At 37.2% G+C, this 23,349-nt stretch overlaps 1 protein-coding gene across 1 annotated transcript in view; it reads right to left on the bottom strand.

The window, feature by feature from the left end:
- ANKRD27 (ankyrin repeat domain 27) overlaps window positions 1-23,349 on the bottom strand; it is a 92,973-nt gene that overhangs the window by 15,871 nt on the left and 53,753 nt on the right. Inside the window, 7 exon segments of the mRNA XM_027868066.1 lie at window positions 8,380-8,424; window positions 9,166-9,285; window positions 9,394-9,453; window positions 10,595-10,792; window positions 13,831-13,923; window positions 14,456-14,571; window positions 15,279-15,361. Coding sequence (XP_027723867.1) covers window positions 8,380-8,424; window positions 9,166-9,285; window positions 9,394-9,453; window positions 10,595-10,792; window positions 13,831-13,923; window positions 14,456-14,571; window positions 15,279-15,361 — 715 coding nt within the window.

The following is a 23,349-nucleotide window of genomic DNA, read 5'->3' as shown; positions in this document are numbered from 1 at the left end:
CTTTTATCCAACTCTGGGCCCAGTACACAGTCCATCTGCAATATCCAAGATACTGATAAACTAATTCAGTGGACCTCCTATGCAACTCCATATAACAATCTCGGCAACATATATTTCCATCTACTTGGCTTTTCCTGTGTAGACTGGGAGGCCAATCTTGTCTGAGTAACTATTTATCTCATAAAGGTATCCCTGTTGCTTTTCAGAGCAGGGCATAATCAGAACATCATTATCCTCAGACAGAAGTATCTACAGAACCTTACCTTCTGTGAGGTATAATACATCCACCTAAATGTGAAGGACATCCTCTATCAAAAAAAAATGTCTTTGCAACCACATCTCCCTTTTAAATGCCTCTTTTATTTCTCAATCTCAACTAGATTTTCCCACCCTGGTATCCACCTTCCCAACGAGGGTATTTTGACTTGGTTTTAAACGATCCAGTTAGGTCATCTGTAGAATGTCTATCTCATCTTCTGCTACAAATATTTGTACATAAGCGTAGCTATCTTCATAATGGTTCCCCTTTGCCTATATTCATTATAGAAAAGATGACAAGTATCCCATGAAATAAATATTTCCTGTTGCCTTTGAGCCACAATGAAAGCAACTCCACAAGTTTCTGTGAGCTGTTCTGCAACTTCTTTATATCTTCTGGTTTAACTTACAGAAAGAATGTCAATAAGGACACGGTTAATTCTCCCAGTAGCATATTTCACTCACTAGTCACTGGACAAGAATCTCCCATTTAACTGTTAGTGCACTAATGTCCGTAGATGGTATAAAAACTGTCAGATTTTTAGCACTGTACTCCATTTTTAATTGTCTATGTAGGATTACAAGAAAGTCACATAGAAGTAAGGACAATTTTGTATCATCATCTGTTACACGAGTTAACGTGGTCAAAATCATTTAATTGCCAACCACTAGGTAATGGAGCCTCTGCTCACATCCTGTATGTTCCAATCAAACTGGATTACTCTGCATCCTACACATCCTTGTTCTGTCTTCTGCTTTTGCTTACAATATTCCCCCCATGCTTGGAACTGAACGCTTTCTGCCACCATTTCGGCCAATCAATCAACAAACATTTTTAAGTACCTACTATGTGTACCAGGTACTGTGTTAGATGCTGAGGATAAAAAGTTAAATGAATGAATCAATTCCTACTTCAAGGAGCTTACTCCTAATGGGAGGCATAAGTATATATGTAAATATATACAGCATAAATATAAAGTGAAAAAATAAAAATATATACAAGGTAGTTAAACACAAGGCAGTTTGGGAGGAAAGAAACTAGCAGTTGGGAGAGGGGGGTGAGTGGAAATCAGAAAAGGCTTCAAGAAGAAAATGGTGCTTGATCTTCACCTTAAAGGACGAGAGGGATTCTATGAGACTAGAGTGAGCAGGGAATGCATTCTGGGTATGTGGGATGGGCAATGCAAAGGTAGGAAACTGGAAAATGAAGCGTCCTGAGTGAGGAACAAAGAGAAGGCCACTTTGGCTGCATCTCAGAATGTGGATAGGAAAGATATGTCTAATAAAGTTGAAAAGATAAGATGAGGCTAGTTTGTATAGTAGGGCTTTAAAAACTGAACAGAGGAGTTAATATTTTATCCCAGAAGTGATAGGAAACCACTGGAGTTGACTGAATAGGGGAGTCACATGGTCAAATTCGTGCTTAAAAAAAATTACTATCACCTGAAATCCTTCCCTTGAAGGTCCAACTCAGATACCACCCCTTCCATGAAGCCTTCTCTGACCCGCTCAATTAATGATCTCTCCCTCATTAAGTTTCTTATAGTATGTTCCCTGAACCTTTGTATTCGGACACTCCTTTGTATCATAATCATTTGCATACACATCTCAATAAAATTGAGAGCAGGGAATGTGTCACATCAATCTCTGTATCCCCAATGCCATGCACACATTAGCTATTTGATCATTTTTGGTGAATTGATCTTAGGGTGTAACTTTAGCCAACAAATTACTTCTCTCTGGGTCTCTAATAACAGAGATGGTAAAACTAGATGACCTCCATAGTCCTTTCAAATATTAATAATCTATAATTATGACTTGCTATTTCACTGAGTCTTATCATTTTACATGAGTGAATGTTTCTGTAAATCAGACTAGTAAATATTTAGTTTAAAAAAAAAGTCACACATACCCTTTAACCCCTACTCCTATTTCAACATTTCATTTTAATAAACATTACCTGCCTACTATGTGCAAGGAACTCTGCCAAAATGGAGGAATTCAAGATTAAAAATTACACCGTCCACTTGTGCACTAGAAGGGAGTGCAAAAAACACATGTACAAGGTGGAGTATGATGGAAGGAATGTGATGAAATAGCACCAGCTTCCCAAGGCTGTTGTGAGGATTAAATGAGAGAATAATTGTCAAGCGCTTAGCACAGTGCCTGGCACTGACTAAGGATATATAAGTGTCAGATGGTATTATGATGATGGTATAAGAATGCATATAAAACATCTTGCAAATCTTAAAGCACTACATTAGTTTACTACAATTCTATTGGGTCTGGAAGAGATACAAAATACTCGAGGAAAACTTGAGAGGGGAAGAGAACACTTTCAACTGGAGAAAACAGAAAAGGTAATGAGGAACATGAGCCAGGCCTTGAAAATGAAAATTATTTCAATGAGAAATATATTAAGAAAGAAATACATACATTCCAGGCAGGGAGGAAGGGGGCGGGGCTAGTTAGGAACCTCTCTAGAGACTCAGATGAGACTATTAAATCCAGAGGACAAACGAAGAAAGATGTAGCATAACAGGAAATAAGAATATGAAAGAAGGCTTGAAATGTAGTTTGGAAGCAAATTATGGAGAGCTCTGAATATTAGGTTATGGTGTTCTTTTTTTAATTTTAGAGGCAATATAGAATCATGAAGCTTTTTGAAAAAGTCAGAGACATTGTCAGACTTATGCCCTGGGAACATTATTTGGCAGCTGTGTTACAGTTATATCACCACTGATGGTCTTCCTGAGCTCATCTTCAAAAGAGCTATTTCTACTTTTTTATATAACACTGAAGTGTTAATGTCCAAAAGCAGTGGTTCAGCAGTCACTGATAAGAAAAACTGTTTGGGAGGATTTTGGGAAGATGGTGGAATAGGTCAGAAAATTCTAAGCTCTCAAGATTTTCCTCCACAAAAGAGATAAAATAGCACCTCAGGGTGAACAAAGGTGGGGGGGGGTGTTAAATAAGAATAGGGGCACAACAGGGGTCCTCCTGGGACAATCCAAGAAGATCTGAAGGAAAATCCCAGGACTAGGTTGGTCTCTGTGAAGAGTAAACAGCTCCAAGCTAGGGTCTGCTTAAACAACAAGCCAAAAGCCCTGGGGTTAGCTGGGTTGGGAGGCTGCCTGGGCCCCAGCCACAGGAACTTTTACCCCCAGTACAGTGAAGGGAGCTGGGCATCTGAGTCAGGGAAAATCAAGGGAACCTCTGCTGACAAGGAACACCAGACCCAGCTGTGCTGCAGAGAGTGGAGAGCAGCAGGGCAGCATGCCCCTGGCTGTGGGCACCTACAGGGGGCTGGAGGTTCAGCTTTGGTTCCAGGCTAGAGGGGAGAACTGAAGATCTGAGGCCAGAGGCACCCTCCCCCATACCCCAGGACTAGACGTGATTATGGACTAGAAGCTATTACTACAAAAAAGAAAAAAAACACCCAAACAAAGGAGAAAGAATCCAACCATAGAAAGTTAGTATGGGAATAGAGAAGGCCAGAGCTCATCTTAAGAGGTGGATATTAAAGCAAAGAAATTCTCTTCTACTCTAAAGAGTAAAGTTAAATGGTCACCTGCACAAAAAGAATTTATAGAAGAACTTAAAAAGGACTTTAAAAAATCAAATGAGAAAGACTGAGGAAAAACTTTAAAAAAAAATTAAGAACAATCCAAGAAAAACAAGAATATGAAAAGAAAGTCAACCACTTAGAAAAGGAGATCCAGAATCTTAAGGAAGAAAATAACACCATGAAAATTAGAATTGGGCAAGGAGAAGCCAGTGAAGTTATAAGAGATCAAGAAATAATAAAACAAAATATAAAGAATGAAAAAATAGATGAGAATGTGAAACATCTTAAAAGAAAAGCAACTGATCTGGAGAACAGATCAAGAAGAGAAAATAAAAGAATAATCAGACTATTTGAAAGCTATGATCAAAAAAAGAATCCTGACACAGTAATACAAGAAATAATTAAAGAAAACTCTCCTGAAGCATTAGAACAAGGGGGGGGCGGGAATAGAAATAAAAAATCCATTAATCACCACTTGAAAGAGATCCTATGAAGAAAACTCATAGGAATATTATAGTCAAATTCCAAACCCCCCCTCAGCTCAAAGATAAAATATTAAGAGCAACAAGAAAAAAACAATTTAAATATGATGGTGCCACAATTAGAATCACACGAAACCTAGCAACAGAGACACTAAAGAACCACAGATCTTGGAACACAACATATCAAAGAGCAAAAGAACTGGGGTTCTGGCCAAAAACATCATACCCTGCAAAGTTAAGCATAATTCTGAAAGGAAAAAAAATGGATATTTGATCAACTGTCAGACTTCCAGGACTTTGTTTAAAAAAAAAAATGGAACTTAATAGAAGATTTGTCATACAAGAGCCAAGAGAAACATAAGGTACATACCAAAGACTGATTACAAGGGATTCAATAAGGACAGACTGTTTATTTTTTATGTATGTAAAATGTAAAATGTATGACTAAGATTGTCATTAGCAATTGGATAGCTTGTAAGAAAGACTGGGGTAGACCTGAATATGATGTGACTTTAAAAAGTAAAACTATCCAGGAACTGTTAAAAAGAGTAATTATCTTATACAAATGAGGTGCCAGAGGAAGAACTGACAGAGGAATTAGATGAGGGCGGAGGGCAGGTAGTTCTGGTAACCCACTTTCATCAGGAATGGGTACAAGAGGGAACAATACATACATATATATCTAGAAAAGTAAAAGTCTTCTAAATTCAGAAGAAATAAAATGGTAAAGGAATAGGAAGGGAGGAGAGGATAACAGAGGGATCTTTAGACGGTAGGGTGAGGGAATAGGTTAAAAGGGAGTATAGAAGAGTGTTTAGATTTATGGGAATGGGAGGATAGAAGAGGGATCCTGGGGGGGCGGAGTGGGGGGTGATAGGCCGAGGGCAAGGTGGCAGGTAGAAAGAAACTAGAGGAGTCAGGAAGGAAAGGAAATAAGAGATACACACAATCATAAAAACAAGGATCAGGTGTAGAATTTGTTAGGTAAAGTATATGTCTATATATGTACATATGTATGTATGTGTACATATGCATATGTGTATGTATATATCTCTATATAAATATTTCCATACTTAATTAAAACCTTGGGGGAAGGGGAGAAAGAGGGGAAAAAAGAACAAAGTAAAAAGTACACAGCACAGAACAAAATAAACTTACAAGGAAGCAAAGAAAAGATGGATAACTCACAACACAAAGTATATTATTCGTCATATAGCCTTTCTTGAAATTAAAATTTCTTGCTATATATTTTGAATCCTCTATGTTCTGCTGTGCACACGGCATGCTTTTTTTTCTTTTCTTACTTTGTATTTAAGTTTCAATATTTAAGTTTATGATATGTTTTTCTTTTCTCTATTCTGTATTAGAAAAAAAATAAAATAAAAAATAAAATCCCACCTTCTGCCAAGAAAAAAAAAAAGAAAGAAAAACTGTTACAGAACTACTTGCAAGTTTGTTCCATTTTATGCTTATTTGTTGCCAATTTCATCTCCGAGTCATCTTCAGATGATGTAGTTCAGGTGAGCATCGAGCTTCTGCGGACTTTGTGCTTCTACCTACTTTTTGCAGTTTTAGGAGGCAATACCACTCATAATCTTTCATAATCCTCCTCTGTGGGGTTTTATAAATGAATCTGCATGCTAATATGGTTTTGTCCAAAGCTGCCATCTTTTTGCTTTGCAAGAAAAACAAATGTCGTTAGCTAAGACAGTTTCTCCTTGGCTCTTTTTGGCCTCATCACCAAGGGATCATTTCACAAGATATTTCAGGGAGAAGAAGACACCAAAATAACAAATGATATTAATAATTCCAAAAGGCAATGGAGAGACCATAAATAATTATCCACACGTACGTCTACTTTCTCATCCTTAAACAAATCTTTGTAAGAATGATCTACACACTTACAGAGAGTATCTTTGATGAAAACATGAAAAGGGAACAGGCAGGCTTTTGTATACAATTCCCAATAACAGACCACTTCTTTACAGTCAAACAACTGACTGAAATATAAAATGAACACACAATTTTGAAATGTTTATTGATTGATTTTAAAAAAGTATTTGCCTTTATAGGACAAAGTCTAAAAGGTCTTCCTCTAATCTCTCCTATATGTTAAGAATATGTTAAGATAATAAAGATTTTTTGATAAATAAAACTATGAAGACAATCTTGTTCAGTGATTCTAATCGTTAATATGGGAGGAACAAGGGAAACAAGAAAACAAGGAAATGCATTCTTGCCAAAAATGTGTTCACCATTGTTCTGGAGGATCATCTTGCTCTGCCATTTACCACCTGTATGACCCTGGCCAAGTCATATAACTTCGCTGAGTCTCAGTTCCCTCATCTGTAAAATGGGAAAGTTGAACTCAATAAGCTCCAAGGACTATTGCATGTAGGTCTAGAGTTACGAGTCTATGACTCTCTGTAGATAATAAATAATAATAATGATAATAACAGATGCTCACATCTGTATATTGATCAAAAGTTTTCACAGTACTTTTCATACATTATCTTATTTTATCCTCAAAACAACAATGTGAGACGTGCTGTTATTATCCCTATGTTACAGATGGCAAAACCAAGGCTCAGAAGTTAACTGATTTAATTACGTTCATACAGCTAGTTGGATACTGCATTTGAACCACTTTTCCATGACTCTCAATACTGTACTCTATCCACCATGGCATTATGTCTCTTGGGACAAGTCCTCCAAAGAGATGTTCAGGTATGAAGATGTCATGTTTTGCCTCCATTAAAGCCCCAGAACATTACAGGGTCTTCAGTAAGATGTGTAATTACTTAAGAGAGCAGACTTAACAATTCATATGGGAAAAACTAAATGAATAAAAAATGTCTACTGTCTTAACTATGACATACAGCTGAATAGTCAGTCAAATAAACGACTGTATCAGTACCTATTAAATGTTGCTAAAACTACAGAAGGACAGTGAGTTGGGTCCAGAATTGAGCAGAAAGAAAACTGCATGTGGGAAACTGCACCATTAATGATCCCAAGCTGCCCTTCCACTCCACCTCCCCCAGCAAAAAGATTCAATTTTTTAATACAAATGTTTTCCTGCTAATGCTGTATGTTTGCAAATCTTAGAATACCACAAAAATTTGAAGAGATTAGAACTGTAGTTAACCTTTAAATCAAGGGAGACAGACACATGGTAGGCTCAAGTGGACTACAGCAATCTCCCAATCAAGGTCTATGCACAATTAATAGGATAAAATAAATCATTAAGGAAATATTACTCAAAAATTAAGTGGGTCAGTGTCAAGAAAAAGGAATAATAAATAGACGGCCTAGGTACTTAAAGGGAATGACAAAATGTGAAAAAAAAAAAACCTAAAGGAAGGCCTCCAAGATAACATAGGATAAGAAGGTATGGATGTGTTACAACCTGTACCAATGAAGGGAATATGTTCATTGATGAGATCACGAATCTCCCTTATGAGAAAGATAAGTTGGAGAGAAGTCTAGAGGTTGAAGGTTGTTATAGTAATCCAAGGGAAACAGCAAAGGACTGAACCACAGAGGTGGCACTATAACTAAAGAAAAGGGGAAGGATGTTTTGAAGGTAGAATTTCAGATCTTACCACCCCCCTCTCTGCAAAAAAAAGAAAAAAAAAGAAGACAGAAAAGTGGCTGCATGGGGTTGAGCGACAAGAAGGAATCAGCATGGTAGAAAGGAAAGAGCACTGAATTTGGGGAGCAGCAAGTTGATTATTAACAAAAGGAAACTAAGAGCAGTCAGACATGTAGGAAAACCAAAAAGGAATAGTGTCACGGACATCAAAAAAGAAGAAACCTAGAAGGGAGGTGGCCAATAAGATCAAATGTTGCAGAAGGCCACTGGATGTAGTAGCTAGAAGAGACACTAGAGGTCAATGAGTCCAACTCCTTCATTTTGCAGATTAGAAAACTTGAGAACAGAGAGGTTAAATTATTTGCCCAAGATCACACAAGTAGTAAGAGTCAGAGGTGAGACCTGAAATAAAGTCCTCTGACTCCATAAAGACTCCCACGCAATCTTCTTTTTTTAAGGTAATTCTAAAAACTTACCATTTCTAGATCTCCATCAGCAACAGCTCTCAAAAGTTTTTCTACCTTTAAAAAAAGGGGGTGTGGAATCAGACAAGGTATTCAAATGGCTTTTGTAATGTTAAAATTAAATGATTCTGAAAACACAGTGACCTTCATTAACCTCAAGCTTCATTACATATAAGCTCTTATTTGTTGAAAGTTTTTAAGCAGACAATGATAACTTAATCACCTTGTAAAACATAAATGCTTACTGAAAGGTTCAGGACCAACTCTTCATTACTGATGGTAAGGGAGGTTAGCCAAATGCCAAAAGGCATTTGTAATAGGCTTTAGAATGTACAATATGATTTCTTTTGGGAGTAGATCTATATTCTTAATCATGTTAGCTTAACCTAATACTCCAGGTTGAAGAAAGGTGAGAAATGGCTCAGAATTAGCAACCAACTGACAAGCACTTAATAAGAACCTATTATGTGACAGGCTATGTGTTAAATTAGGGGATAAGCTAAAAGAAATCTTTATTTAAATGTTCAACGAAGATTATCCCCATAGTAAATAACAGAGTTAACTATAAACAAATGTTTTTACCTCTACATGCCACACTGCAGGTCTCATCTCAGAGCTTACATTATGTATGATACCAAAGAAACAGGTACACTTCCTATGTTATTCTGAGATACAGGTTGTCAGCAACGTCAGGACCATACTCCATTTAATATATTACTTCTGCTAGACAAGAAAGCCTCTAATTGCAGAGTCCTGCCCTAAACAGCCAAATACCAACCCTTCTAAAAAAAACCTCACCTCTTTATAATTATTTTTTATTTCTTCTTGTCTGAGGTCTACACAAGCTGAAGATAAGCTTGAGGTTGAGGAAGCTTGACTGATAGAGTCCACCAAACATAAAGGAGAACGAACAGGGGACTATAATAAAGAAAAGACAACAGGATTTAGTGCCCCCTATCATTAAACACTAGAAAAGTGATGTTTTTGTTAAAGATTAAACTAGCAAAAGGCAATATAGATAATTACCTCAAAAGATCTCTTCCCTCTTTCAAAAGCAAGGTGACTGGCTTCCATGACAGAAACAATCTAGTTTAAAAAAAAAAAATTTAAATACTGAAGGGGAAATAAGAAACAAAAAAGTCATCCGAAATATTAACAGGATCATGTAACTCCAATCTGATTGCAGCATAAAATGTGAGTCCAAGTTTTAAAGAACAAATTTTTTTATTAAGGGGATTTGTTCTGTGAAGTTTGGATTTAGTCAAAGGACCTCACTTGAAGACCTAGAGGGCCACATGTGGCCTAGAGACCGTAGGTTCCCCACCCCTGAACTACTGTCTACAAACTAAAATCCTAAATGGGGAATTTGGGGAAGACTAAAAACCTGTAAAATGGACAAGCATAACTTAGAAAATTACAAAAAAACCTCAATTTCCAGAAATGCAAATGGAAGAAACCACAGAGAAGCTTTCTGGACCACTCCATCTTGGTCTTCCCCAAAACACCAAATATATGAAGAGAATACAAAAGGAAAAAACAATAGCTAGAAATACTCCTGCACCTGAGTCAGAAGATACGAATTTAGTTTTCCAAAAGTTTCAGGATTGGAGAGTGATTCAAGGAATAAAGTTAATATAATAGTAGTACTTTTCACATTAGTGAAAAGGCTCACTGGAATAAAAGAACCACATTTTAAATGAAGCTAATTTAATAGCTAGAAGTAGAAAGTAGGTTACATTCAAACAACAAATGTACAGAAACTTGAGTGAAAGCTACTTATGCTAAAAATCTAAACAATGGTATGACCATTTCAGAGCAGATTATAGAAATGACAGGGTAACTAGAAAGTCTCTATAAAGAATTGATAATTAAGTAAAAAGGATATCAATCTCTGAGCACTTGCTACACACACCCTTACTTTCTACTCTACCTTGTAAAGACTCTTCCGAGCTGTGTTTTTTCCTTTTTTCTTATTTCCATCTATGCCTTGGGCAGAAAGAATTTACCTGGTTATTTAAAACCCTTGATGCTCCACTAAGAAAGGTACTTTGAAAATTGAAAATACAAATAAGTGAAATGCATTAATAATTAATATCCAAATGCAACTAAGCAGTTGTGAGCCAAATTCTCTCCTCAAATATGTCTGCATTATTTGTGAAAGAATACAAAAGATAAATCTGTGGAAATAAATTATAAAGACTCAAATGCAGAAGTTAAAAAATGCTACCTTGGAGTTTAATGCACACTTCAGTGGTGTTTCTTTCATTCGGTTCTGGTGCTCAGTGCTGGCTCCATTTTGCAGCAATACTTCTATGATGCCCTGATAGCCCCAGCGGGCAGCTATATGAAGAGGTGTGTCTCCTTTTTCATTACCAATATCTAGTCTGCAAGAATGCACATCATAGTAGACTAAAGCCTTCACACACTGCAAAGAAATTGGGAAACCATAACTTCATTTGCTATGCATCAAGCAAAAATGTTAAGTTTAATTTCTACTCTCTATATTCTTCCATTACTTAGTAAGGCCAACAAACAGGTTTTAACTCTATACAGTGATCAGATAACAGAGTAATAAATACAGGGTTAAATTTAAAAGTACTTTGGGTTATCAAAGTAAGATTTTCTTTTTCATGCACATAATATGGAAGGTTTATGCTTTATGCATCACACTTGCCTTTCAGAGCAGAAATGCCATCTTAAAAGGGAAAGAGTCAACATCTAAGCACTTGAAAATAACTGGGCATATAAATTAAGATGACAGGGAAAAATCTAAGTCCTTTAAGCCACCTAGAGTCAAAATTGCCTTTGGTATCATAGGTGGGAGAGTCCTTGTGTTCTGGGGACAAAGCAGTCCAAGTTATCCAAACCTGAACCCAGGAAAATATATTTATACCACTAATCCCACTGAGTCCTAAAACAAGGCAAAGCTTCCTAGGAGAAATCTGTATTTCTAAGATTTCTAAGATGTGTTTAACCAATGGGACTGGGGGTGGGGTGGAGAGGAGAATGAGATAAGAAACAGAGTGGTTGATCAATGGAATAGATTAGGTACACAATATATAAAGAAGTAAATGACCACAGTAACCTAGTGTTTGATAAACTCAAAGATCCCAGCTACTGGGGCAAGAATTCAATATCTGACAAAAACTGCTAGGAAAACTGGAAAGCAGCCTGGCAGAAAACTAGACCAACATCTCACACCATATACCAAGATAAGCTCAAAATAGGTGCACGATTTAGACATAAAGAGAATATCATAATCAAATTAGGAGAACTGGAAAAAATTACCTATTAGATCTATGAATAAGGGAAGAGCTCATGACCAAACAAGAGTCAGAGAAGATTACGAGAAGCACACCGGATAATTTTAATTACATTAAATTAAAAAGGTTTTGCACAAACAAAACCAAGTGCAGCCAAAATTAGAAGGAAAGCAGGAAACCGGGGGGAGATTGACATTTCTCAAATATATAGAAAGCTGAGCCAAATTTATAAAAAATAAGAGCCATTCTTCAATTGACAAATGTCCAAAGGATGCAGTTTTCAGAAGAAGAAATCAAAGCAATCAACAGTCATATGAAAAAATGCTCTAAATCACTAATAATTAGAGAAATGCAAATTAAAATAACTATGAGGTACCACTTCACACCCATCAGATTGGCTAATATAATAAGGAATGCTGGAGTGGATATGGAAAAATAGGTACATTAAAACATTGTCAGTGTTGCTGTGAAGTGGTCCAACCATTCTGGAGAACAATTTGGAACTGTGCCCAAAGGGCTATAAAATGATGTATACCTTTTGACCCAACAATCTGCATGCTAAAGAGATCAAAGAAAAAGGAAAAGGACTCATATGTATAAAAATATTTATAGTAGTTCTTTTTGTAGTGGCAAAGATTTGGAAACTGAGGGAATGGCTGAACAAGTTGTGGTATAGGATTGTGATGGAATTCTATTATGCTGAAAGAAATTACAAAGGAGGTGGTTTCAGAAAGACTTGAGAAGACTTACATGAACTGATACAAAGTGAGCAGAGCTAGGAGAACACTATACATAGTAACAGCAATATTGTAATGATAATTAACTGTGAAAGACTTAGCTACTATGATCAATACAGTGATCTATGCCAATTAAAAACGACTCATGATGAAAAATGCTATATGGCTTCAGAGAGAGAACTGATGGACTCTTGAGCACAGACTGAAGCATATTTATTTTCTTGTTTGTTTTTTTTCACATTGTGACTAATGTAGGAATATTTTGCATGATTTCACATGTACAATGGATATCACATTTCTTGCCTTTTCAAAAAGTAGGGGAAGGGTGGAGGGAGGAGGAGATTTTAAAACTGAAAAGAAAAACAAAAAATTGAAAAAAAAATGTAAAAGGAAAAAAGGATGAAAAACACTTATTGATCAGGGTGTGACATGCAAAATGGACATCTGAGTAGCAGTAACTCAGTGGAGTCATTAAGTTAGTACATAAATACATGTATCCTGTACTGGTACTGTCAAAGGGCAGCGATACTGGGGCAGAAGAATAAGAAGAAGAGGAGGAGAGCAGGCTGGATTTCTTTTAGGAAATAGTTTCGTGCCTGCAAATCACAAAGTACCATAATCTAGGAAAGAAGGCTATTAGAAGATACAAGATTAGAAGATATAAGCCACTGTTCTGCTCTCATTGAACTTACAGTCTATGAGGAGGATTAGACATGAACAGACTATAATATTCAGTATGACATGAAAAAATACATTAGCAAAGCGAAATGTTTAGAGAAGTCTGAGAGGGAAGTTATTTCTGAAAAGACGGGGTAGAATAGAGAAGGTTTCATGGAGAAAGTATTTGAGCTGTGCCTTAAAAAAGGAAGGGGAAGAAAGGGTATTCCAAGCATAGGAAATACCATGAACATGCAAGTGGGACAACTCTGGCTGTGCTTTGGGGAAAAAGAACAATTTAGTATAGCAGGAGTATAGAGTGCACAGAGAGGAGGAATAAGAGACAAGACTAGAAAGGCAAGGTGGTATCAGATTGTAGGAGGCCTTGAATGCCAGACTAAGAAGTTGAATTCATGAGGCAATCTATATAGAAGGATGACTATTCTGTCTTTGGCATAAAAGATGAACTAGCAGGGTGAAGAGAGTCAAGGTGAAAAGACATTTTAAGGGGCAGGTAGGTGGCAAAGCAAATAGAGTACCGGCCCTGGAGTCAGGAAGACCTGAGTTCAAATCCAACCTCAGGCACATAACACTCACTAGCTGTGTGACTCTGGGCAAGTCACTTAACCCCAACTATGTCGCAAAAAAAAAAAAAAAGACATTTTAGGAAGCTAATGCAATAATACAGGCAGGCAGTAATGACAGATAAACAAAATCAACGTTAAAAATTTTCACTTTTTAAAACAAAATAACTGTTAATTATAATACTATCAGGGTGTCTACTTAATTAGAAAATAACTACTCACATCTTCATGACCATATGTACAGGCTAAATGGAGAGCTGTGTTGCCATTATTGTCTTGAGTATCTGCATTTGCCTTATAGTGTAACAACAGAAGCTTAAAAAGGAAAGAGTCAACAATAAGCACCTGAAAATTAATGTATAAGTACAAATGGCATATTATTGTAATTTTTTAAGTACCATCATGAATCAAAATGACACATACAAACCTAAATTATTTAAATTATGAAAGGTCAAGGATTCTCTTGGTTTTATAAATTCCATATTATCCCAAACCCAAGACAAGCTATTTATACCACTAATCCCAGAACTATGTACATGCCACTGTAACAGCTCTGCCTTTTCCTTGTCCTTATTAGTATAAGGAAGGTGATACAGCAGGACAGCAAGTAAAACCTCAATCATGAATGAAATGAAGCTTATGGAAAAACCACTCACTAGCTGTGTGACCTTGGGCAAGTCATTTAACCCCAATTGCCCAACCAAAAAGCAAAAAAAAAAAAAAAAAAAAAAAAAAAGGAAAACTCACTGACATAACAGCAAAATCAAATATGGACTTCTTGCCTGTATCTTTTTTCTTTCTGTGTTTAAATCATACCCAGTCATTAGTGAAACAATAGACTGCTTACTGTAACACTCTGATAACCCTTCTGACAAGCCAAATGAAGAGGTGTTGACCCATGGTAATCGGTTGCATTCACTACAGCCCCTTTGGAAACCAGCAGATCAATGAGTGATGCTTGCCCTAGAGAGAATACAACAAGTGCTTCAAAACAGATAAAAGCTACATTCCTGAGAGGAAGAAAGTTAAAGGGAGGCAAAGATTTTCCAAACTGAAATAGGAACTACCCCAACTTTATTTCCTCTTTATCATACACTTGGTTCAGTTTACATAGAGTAAGTGCTTTGATATTTAAAGGAGTCAGAGCTTCTAAGTTATTCAAGATGACAAAATTGCAACCCCTCCTTCAAACTTCCTTGAGTTAATAAGTTTTATAAAGTAATGTAAATGTAAGCAATATAAGTTTCTTTGAGTTAATATAAAAAGTATATAGCCTTTAGCAAGTAGTAGTCAAGGGCAATAAAGGGCAGAAGAGTAGTTGTTTGCTTGTTCAGTCTATGAGAATAGCTAGATATATCTGACTCAATTTGCAGAGAAAATGGAGAATAAGGGGGAAAGGAAGGGGAGGCATGGAGCTGCTGCTTGCACAACATTAATTATGGCACTGGAAAGTGGGCTTTACAGGAAGGCTTTCAACCTGCTCTTCAGGCTGGACAGGGCCATCAAGGCTGAAGCAACTAAGAGTAAGCTGACAAAGCATTCAGCATTTTTAAAAGAGGATTTGGCTGCTTTCAGATGAATAGCACTGGGCTGGAAAATAGACAACCTCTTCCCTCCCCCATCAATGAATTCACTTAACCTTACCAAGAAGAAGGCACAAGGCTACCTACCACAAACAGCAGCTACGTGCAGTGGCGTGTAACCCCTGTCATCTCTGGAAAATGGGGTGACAACTGAAGGGTCGTTCAGTCTCCTACATACCAGAAGTGAAGAGAAGAAAAACAGTAAAACAAATGACACATCAGGTAAAATTCTTCTGAGTCAATCTGCAATTTCCCAGTCCAAGTGAATTTTATTCAGTGATATCACCATAGTATAAAGCCTACAATCATAGAGTCTCAAGGCTGAAAGAGACTCATCAGCACCTAATCTAATCTACACTCAAAAAAGAACCCCTGCTGCAGAGTCTCTGCTCAAATGCCTCCCAAGAAAAGGGACCCACTCCCTCCAGAGCAACCGTCTCCAAAGAGGAGCAGCTCGAAAGGGGAGGAATCACTGTCCTATGTTAAGACCAAAGCCTCCTCTTGCTTTCTGGAATCAGGCAGAACAAGTCTAATCCCCCTTCTAAATGCAGCCCTTCAAACACTTCAAAAGAGAAACAGTCTTCTCTTCTCCAAGTTCCTTAAAGTGATTTCCAGACTTCATGAACATAAGATCCTTTACCACCCTGGTTGCCTTCTTCTGAGTACTCCTCAGTTTATCAATATCCTTCCTAAAATGTGGCACCCAGAACCAAAGTCAATATTCCAGATGGGGTCTTTCCAAGGCAAGACTTCCCTCCTTATTCCAAAAATCTATCTGTGTTTCTCTTAATTCAAGTTATGATTATATTAGCTCTCTTTCCTCTATCACATTGTTGATGCATATTAAGTTTACAGTTCACTAAAGCCCTCAGATCTTTTTCAGGCTAACTGATAACTAGCCACACCTCTTGGGTGTTAGTTTTTTAGCCTAAATACTAGGCATTACATTTATCCTTTATGAATTTCATTAAAACAACTGTGAAGTTCTACCTCACACACATCAGATTGGCAAAGCTGACCAGAAAAAGAGGAAATTGGCAAATGCTAGAGGAGTTGTGGGAAAACAAGCACATTAATGCACTGTTGGTGGAACTGTGAACTGGTCTAGCCATTCTGCAAAGCAATGTGAAATTATGCCCCAAAAGTTATTAAACTCTGCATATCCTTTGACACAGTGGTACCTCTACTAGGTCTATGCCCATAAAGAGAGCAAAGAAGAAGGACAAGCATGTACAAAATTACTTATAGCAGCACTTTTTATGGTGGCAAAGAAGTGGAAACTGAGGGAGTGTTGGACAACTTCGGAACGGCTGAACAAGTTATAGTACATGATTGCAATGCAATACTAGTTTTACTGTTAGAAATGATGAAAGGGGCAATTTGAGATACCTGAGAAGATTTGTATGAACTGATGCTGAATGAGGTGAACTGAACCAGGAGGACAACTTACAGCATATAACAACATAATAACCACCCGCAATTCCAGAGGACTCATGACAAAACATGCTGCCTAATAGAGAGCTAATGGACTCAGAGTGAATGAGATACTTTTTTTTTTTTTTTTGGACATGACCAAAGCAGAAATTTATTTTGCTCAATTAAACATGTTTTTAACAAGGTCTTCTTTTTCCTTCTTTCTCAATAGGGGAAAGGGTTGAGATGGGAAGGAAAAGAATGCAAACCTAAAAATAAAAATAAAACTGAATTTTTTAAAAATCAAAGCTATTTGTCTTTAGAATATTGTCATCTTGGTTCTGCTCACTTCACTTTTCCTCAGTTCATCCAATTCTTTCCAGGTTCTTCTGAAACCATTCCCTTTATCATTTTTTACATGACAACAGTATTCCATCACATTTATATATCTTAACTTGTTCAATCATTCCTCATTTGATGGGCACCGCCTCAGTTTCCAATTCTTTGCCAAAATAAAGAGAAATATAAACATTTTTGTATATCCTTAAGAGTTTGTTTTACTTAGGATTAATCTATCAATCTACCCTCCCTTTTATTCCCCCTTTTCCCTTTGACCCTTTCCTCTCTGTTTCTCTGCTGGGTCAGTCAGTCAAATAACATTTATTAATCACCTACTATGAGCCAGGCACTGTGAAAAGCACTGGGGATACAAAGAAAGGTCAAAAAAAAATTCCCTGCTCTCAAGAATCTCACAACCTAATGGGGGAGATAATATACAAACAACTATAATCAGACAAGATAAGTGCAGGATAAATTGAGGGCAGTCTTGGAGGGAATGTACTAAGATTAAAGAGGACTGTAACAGGCTTCTTGAAGAAGGTGCAACTTTAACTGAAACCTGAAGGATGCCAGGGAAGCTAGAAGGCAGAGATGAAGAGTGTTCCAGATATGGGAGATAGCCAGTGAAAATGGCCAGAGTTGGGAGACAGTATTTTCTACAAGTATGAGGAGGCCTCTCTGCTGGTTGGCAGAGAACATGGAAGGGAATAAGATTAAAAAAACTGGAAAGGTAGGAAGCAGCCAGTTTTGAAGAGTTTGAAAAGGACAGGAGTTTAGATTTAATCCTGGAGATAATAAGGAGTCTCTGGAGTTTAATGAAAATAGGAATGATACAGTCAAATCTGCTTCTTAGAAAAGTCAGTTTGATGGTTGAGTGGAATGTAGATTGGAATAAAAGACAAGGGAAACCACCTAGCAGGCTACTGAAATAGTCTATGCATAAGGTGATAGTGATTGGAGTGTCAAAGAAGGGGTTATATATGAGAAATGCTATGAAGGCAGAAACAAAAAGACTTGACCATTGATTGGACAGGGGTAGGGTAGGGGCAGGGGATGAGACTGAAGAGTCAAAAACGTTATTGTTGCCATTCATGGGTGGTTCTCAAAGGTGATCAATGACATCACAAAGGTGATGTCTTTACTTGCGCATGAATTAGATTTAAGTGAGGCAGAGGTGAGGATGATACTAGATTTGAAACTTGGGTGAATGAAATGAAATGTACTTCTCCACTTGTTTGTGAGATGAGAACGAAAATCAAATGAGAATCTACTTGTGTACTCCAACGATGAAAGATAATGTTTCCCACCTACTTCTCCTCCTTCCTCTCCACATATTCCTCTCCCCCCCACTTTCCATTCTTCTCTTCATATTATCAGAACAAAATGGAAGCACTCTCAAGTCTTCTGACTAATGAGACTCCTCCTCCCACCCACAATGATGACAGAGTTCAGACACATGTATCATTTCCTTATATTAAAATGTAAATGGTTTATCACTACTTAGTCCCTTATGATTGTCCACCCATGTTTCTCTTTTTACTGCTTCTCTTAATTCCTGTGTTAGCACTTTAAAGTTTCTATGCAACTCACATCTTTTCATCAGGAATGCTCTGAAGTCACCTAATTCATTAAATGTTTATTTTCTGCCTATAGGATTATAGGCTCCATATTGCTGAATAAATTATTCTTGAGGATAATCTATACCCCTTACCTTCTAGAATATTATACTCCAGCTTCTCTGTTCCTTTCTATTCATGGTTGTGACTCTGACTGCGGCTCCTCAATACCTGAATTCTTTCTTTCTGATTGCTTTGCAGTATTTTTGACCTGGAAGCTTTCAAGTGTTCCCAAAGTGGTCTGGATTTTAGCTATAATGTTCCTGGAATTTTTCATTTTGGAGTTTCTTTCAAGAGTCAGCAAATTCTTTGTATTTCCACCTCACTCTCTGGTTCTAAGAAAGCTAGGGGAATTTTCCTTCAAGATTTCTTGAAATATAATGTCTGAGCTCTTTTTTCGGTCATAACATTCAGGTAGTCTAATGATTCTTAAATTTTTTCTTCTCAACTTGTTATCCAGATTGGTGGTTTTTGCTATATCTTATATTTCCTTCTTTTTTAAAGTCTTCTTTCTTTGTTTTAGTTTTTCTTGTTGTCTCGTGAAGTCATTGGCTTCATTCTAATTTTCATGGAGTTTATTTGGGCAAAGTTTTGTACATCTTCTGCCAAGCTGTTAATTACTAGCTGAGGCAGCCAGGTGGCACAATGAATTGGGTGCTGGGCCTGGAGTCAGGAAGACCTTAGACACTAACTTGCTATGGGACCCTGGGCAAATCATTTAACCTCTGATTGCCTCAGTTTCCTCAACTATAAAATAAGGATAATAACAGCACCTATCTCACAGGATTGTTAAAATGATCAAATGAGATAATATCTGTAAGACGCTTAGCACAGTTCCTGGAACATAGGAGGTCTGATGTAGATGCTTATTTCCTCCCTGCCCTTTCCAATTCTTTCTTCTATAGCTCTCATTTCTTTTCCAATTTTGTCCTCTAACACTCTCATTTCATTGATTAAAAAAATTTTTTTCTAAATGCTTGCTTCATTTCTTCTAGGAATTCTAGTTGAATTTGTGCCTAAGCTGTGTTTTCCTTTGAAGCTTTGCTTATAAATATTTTGGAGTTATTCTCTTCTTATGAATTCATGTCCTGAGCATCTCTGTTGCTAAATAGCTTTTTATGGTGAGATTTCTGTTTGCCCATTCTTTCAGCTTATTTTCTGACTTCAGACTTTATGCTGGTTTTGTTGCTTCTTTTGGGGGATATTGAGTGTTGTTATTCGAAGATCTCAGGGACAGCACAGGCTGGAGATCTGCAAGCTTTCAGTATTGCCAAGGTAGTCTGATACAGGGCAAAGTCTGATCACTCTGCCCCCTACTCCGCCATCTGATCTCTGCAAGTTTCTGACCTGTATTTCAGTCTGAGCATCAAGGCTATGAGTTTGCCTCAGTTTGAGTTTTAGTAAATTGCTGCTAGACTTGGCTACTATCAGTTAGCCAGAAAACTCTGCTGGTTCAGAGGGACAGAAATGTTGGTTTCTCTTTGGTCTAGGTCAGGATTCCTACCCTAGTTATTCTTCTGCCAACTTCAAACTGGGCTAGATGACAGACCTAAGAATCCTCACTCTGCTGCAGGGGACCAAGTCATACAGCTGCTATTTGTTTCTGAACTTCCTCCTTGCTTGGTATATAGGACAGGACCCAAAACTACTCCTTATCTGGGACTCCACCCTAAGTGAAGTCTACTCTGTATCTATGACCCAGAACTGAATAGTGAGTGACAGGGCTCCCAGTCAGCACTGGTTTTTGCACCCTATACAAATTTAGACCCCTCTAAGCTAGATCTGGAATCTCTTGTCTTGGTGTACAGCCTCTCCCTGGGTTGGAATGAATGCTCTGTATAGCCACTCCTGGTTAGACCCTGCCTTTACTGTCCAGAGATGTCTCTGTGTATCTCCTTATGACAACATGAGCTGGAAAAATGACTCACTGGAATTTTTTCTTGGATTTTCTGATCAGTACTCACATGCATTTTCTAGATCGGCTTGAAGGATCTTGAGGAGAGCTAGGGAGAAAGCTCACTTACTTGTTTCAAACACTATCTTGACTCTGCCTCCTAAACTTCCCTGTGTTCACTATTAAATTTTCTGAAAGTGTCTCATTTCATTCAAATTTCAAACCTAAACCATCAGCCCCTTCTAAGTCAAGCCTAGCCTATCACAGTTCCCTTTCCTGTCTTGTACCTTTCCAAAGCTACATTCTAGTCACACGTTTCATCTTATAAAGCCTTAGTCATATCTTTAAAATCAGAGTTGCTTCCTTTTATAGAATCTCTAGTTCATCTTGCTTGTCAATCATATTTAGTGCATTTGTTTGTTAATAGTGGAGGTCTCAGGTTTTATTACTGGCTCCTTTCTTGGATTATGTTACCTCTGAATTTTAGGTGTCCTTATTTCTCTTCTTCTTTCAGTTTAAGCCTTCTGCATGAGACTTGAAAGACACTGGCAAACATATTCTTACATTCTTTGTTATGTGTATTCTAAACTTGTTCAAGAGGATGTCACTCCTATATTTTAAACCCTGGTTCAAAAATTCAAATTCCATTCTTAGACACCATCTTAACCAGTTGTTCACTTTCTAAATCAGAATCCTTGGTCTCTATTTAGCAATGGGGATAAAAGCACCCAAGTGCCCCTAAGGTCTTCATTCTCAAGGATTTAAAACCTTTGGCAATGCTTTCTAGTGTTCCTTTTGACAATACCATCTGAAACCATCTCAATCAGCAAGAGTGGGTAATAGTTCTCTGTTTTCATGAATCTTAAGGAGATTGTCAGGTCTTACAAGCATGAACAGGAAAATTACAAATTTCTATTGTCATTGTTAGGCTGATAAACAGCTTCTTCATTACCTTCAGCAGGAAGCCACAAACTACTACTATTCATGTCTTGTAGCTTCCTCTTTTTCTGGCTCTTCTTGGATGATCTCTCATTTCAAAGCACATTTGGATCTATTTTGTCTTTACTTGGAAAACAAGCAGCCACTCCCTCTTCAGGCTGTCCATCATCTTCATCTTCAGGAAGAGCCTCAAATTTGTTTCTTAATTCCAAGTATGCAATGGTTTTTCATCTTTTTTTTTCTCCTCTGTAGAACATTCTTCCACCCTCCAAGTAGGCTCCTAATAACGGGCTTGCTGACCTTCCTGTCACAGGTCATGATTCCTCTCTATTCAGATCATTTTTCTTCTTGGTTTTCACACTGAACCCTGCTTCCAATGGGATATGAGCATCCCAACACAGAGACACATGTAGACTATAGGGCTCTTCCCTAAGAAAAGACTAGGGTGGTTGTTAACCCACAGTGAGGGCTCTTGGGAACATTAATAGAGGGCAAGGAAGTAACCAGTGAGAACATGACTTAGATATACCTGTGGTCCAAAGTCTCTATTACCTTGTCTTGACATGCCACATAGGGCCATCAAGATAGAGCACTCTGAACTTCAAAGATCCACAGAGGCTTAACCCCCACAGAAGGTCTTCATAGAAACCTAGGGAACTAGGGGCAAGATCAAACAAGGCTGACACACTACCCAAAAGCAATGGGGGAGAGAACACACCCTAGCACAAAAGCCCCAATTCAAGAACTAAAGCTGAAGTGATGAGTAACCCAAAAACAACACCAACCAGTTATCAAATGTTTAAATTCTAGAGATCTCACAAAAAGTAATTCTGGAATAACTATAAGAAGAAACTAAAAAAAAAATTTTGATTTTTCCAACAGGACTACATGAATACCTACTGGGTGGGGAAATGAAGCAAGAGATAAAAATAAAAGCACTGAAATAAAAAATAAAAAATGAAGCTCTTGAGTAAAGAATTGGAAGCAAATAGACTGGAACAGAATTAGTAAACCTTACCCAAATGATAGGCTCCACGTATATTGGAACAGACCTAACAGAAATGAATGACTCCATTAGAGAGCAAGAAATAGTAGAATAAAATCAAAAGACTGAAAAAAAAGAAGAAAATGTAAGATATCTGATAACACAAACAACTGACCTGGAAAATCAATGGATGCCCATAAAACCATAATAATAAAAAAAAAATTCTGGACATTTTATTTCAGAAAATCATAAATGAAAACTTTCTAGACCTATGCCAACCTAACCACAAAGTAAAGATGAAAATAATATACTAATTACCTCCTGAAAGGAACCTCCAAAAAAATTCCCAGGAAAGTCAAAGACTTCCAAGTCAAAGAAAAAATACAGAAAACATCCAGAAAGAAAGAGTACAAGTTCCAAGGAACCATAATCAGGATCACACAAGGATTGGCAACTATAAAGAAGGGGAGAACTTGGAATATGATATTCCAAAAGGCAGAAAATATAATCTTACAATCAAGAATAACTTACCCAGCAAAATTGAATATTTTCCCCAGAAGTGGCCCTTTAACGAAACATAGGACTGACTTCTAAGCAATCCTGACGAATGGTGAGAGCTAAGTAGAAACACTGAAATACTACTAACACAGGAATTGAGAGAAACAAAAAAAAAGTAAATATGTTTGATCCAAGTGGAAGGAACTACATAAGGATGAAGTATTCACATTCTTAAATGGGGAGAAGAAACAAGTGTCACTTTAGAACCCCAGTGTTATCAAGGATCACAGAGAGTTAAATATAACAAAGGAGCCTGTAGTCATTTAGCTACATTTTGATAATGTTAAAGAAAAAATAAAAAAGAGAAGACAGAGGCGTGAGAAGAATGGATATCACTTAAACTTAGCTTTTATATGAGGCAGTCAAGGAGGAGAGAACACACAAATAATTTGATTTACAGAGAAATGAGAGATG

This window comes from Vombatus ursinus, unplaced genomic scaffold, assembly GCF_900497805.2.
Source record: "Vombatus ursinus unplaced genomic scaffold, bare-nosed wombat genome assembly UNPS02014786.1, whole genome shotgun sequence".
NCBI classification, from domain to species: Eukaryota; Metazoa; Chordata; class Mammalia; order Diprotodontia; family Vombatidae; genus Vombatus; species Vombatus ursinus.
Note: the sequence above shows the minus strand (reverse complement) of the source record. Positions and strands in the feature narration are given on the sequence as shown.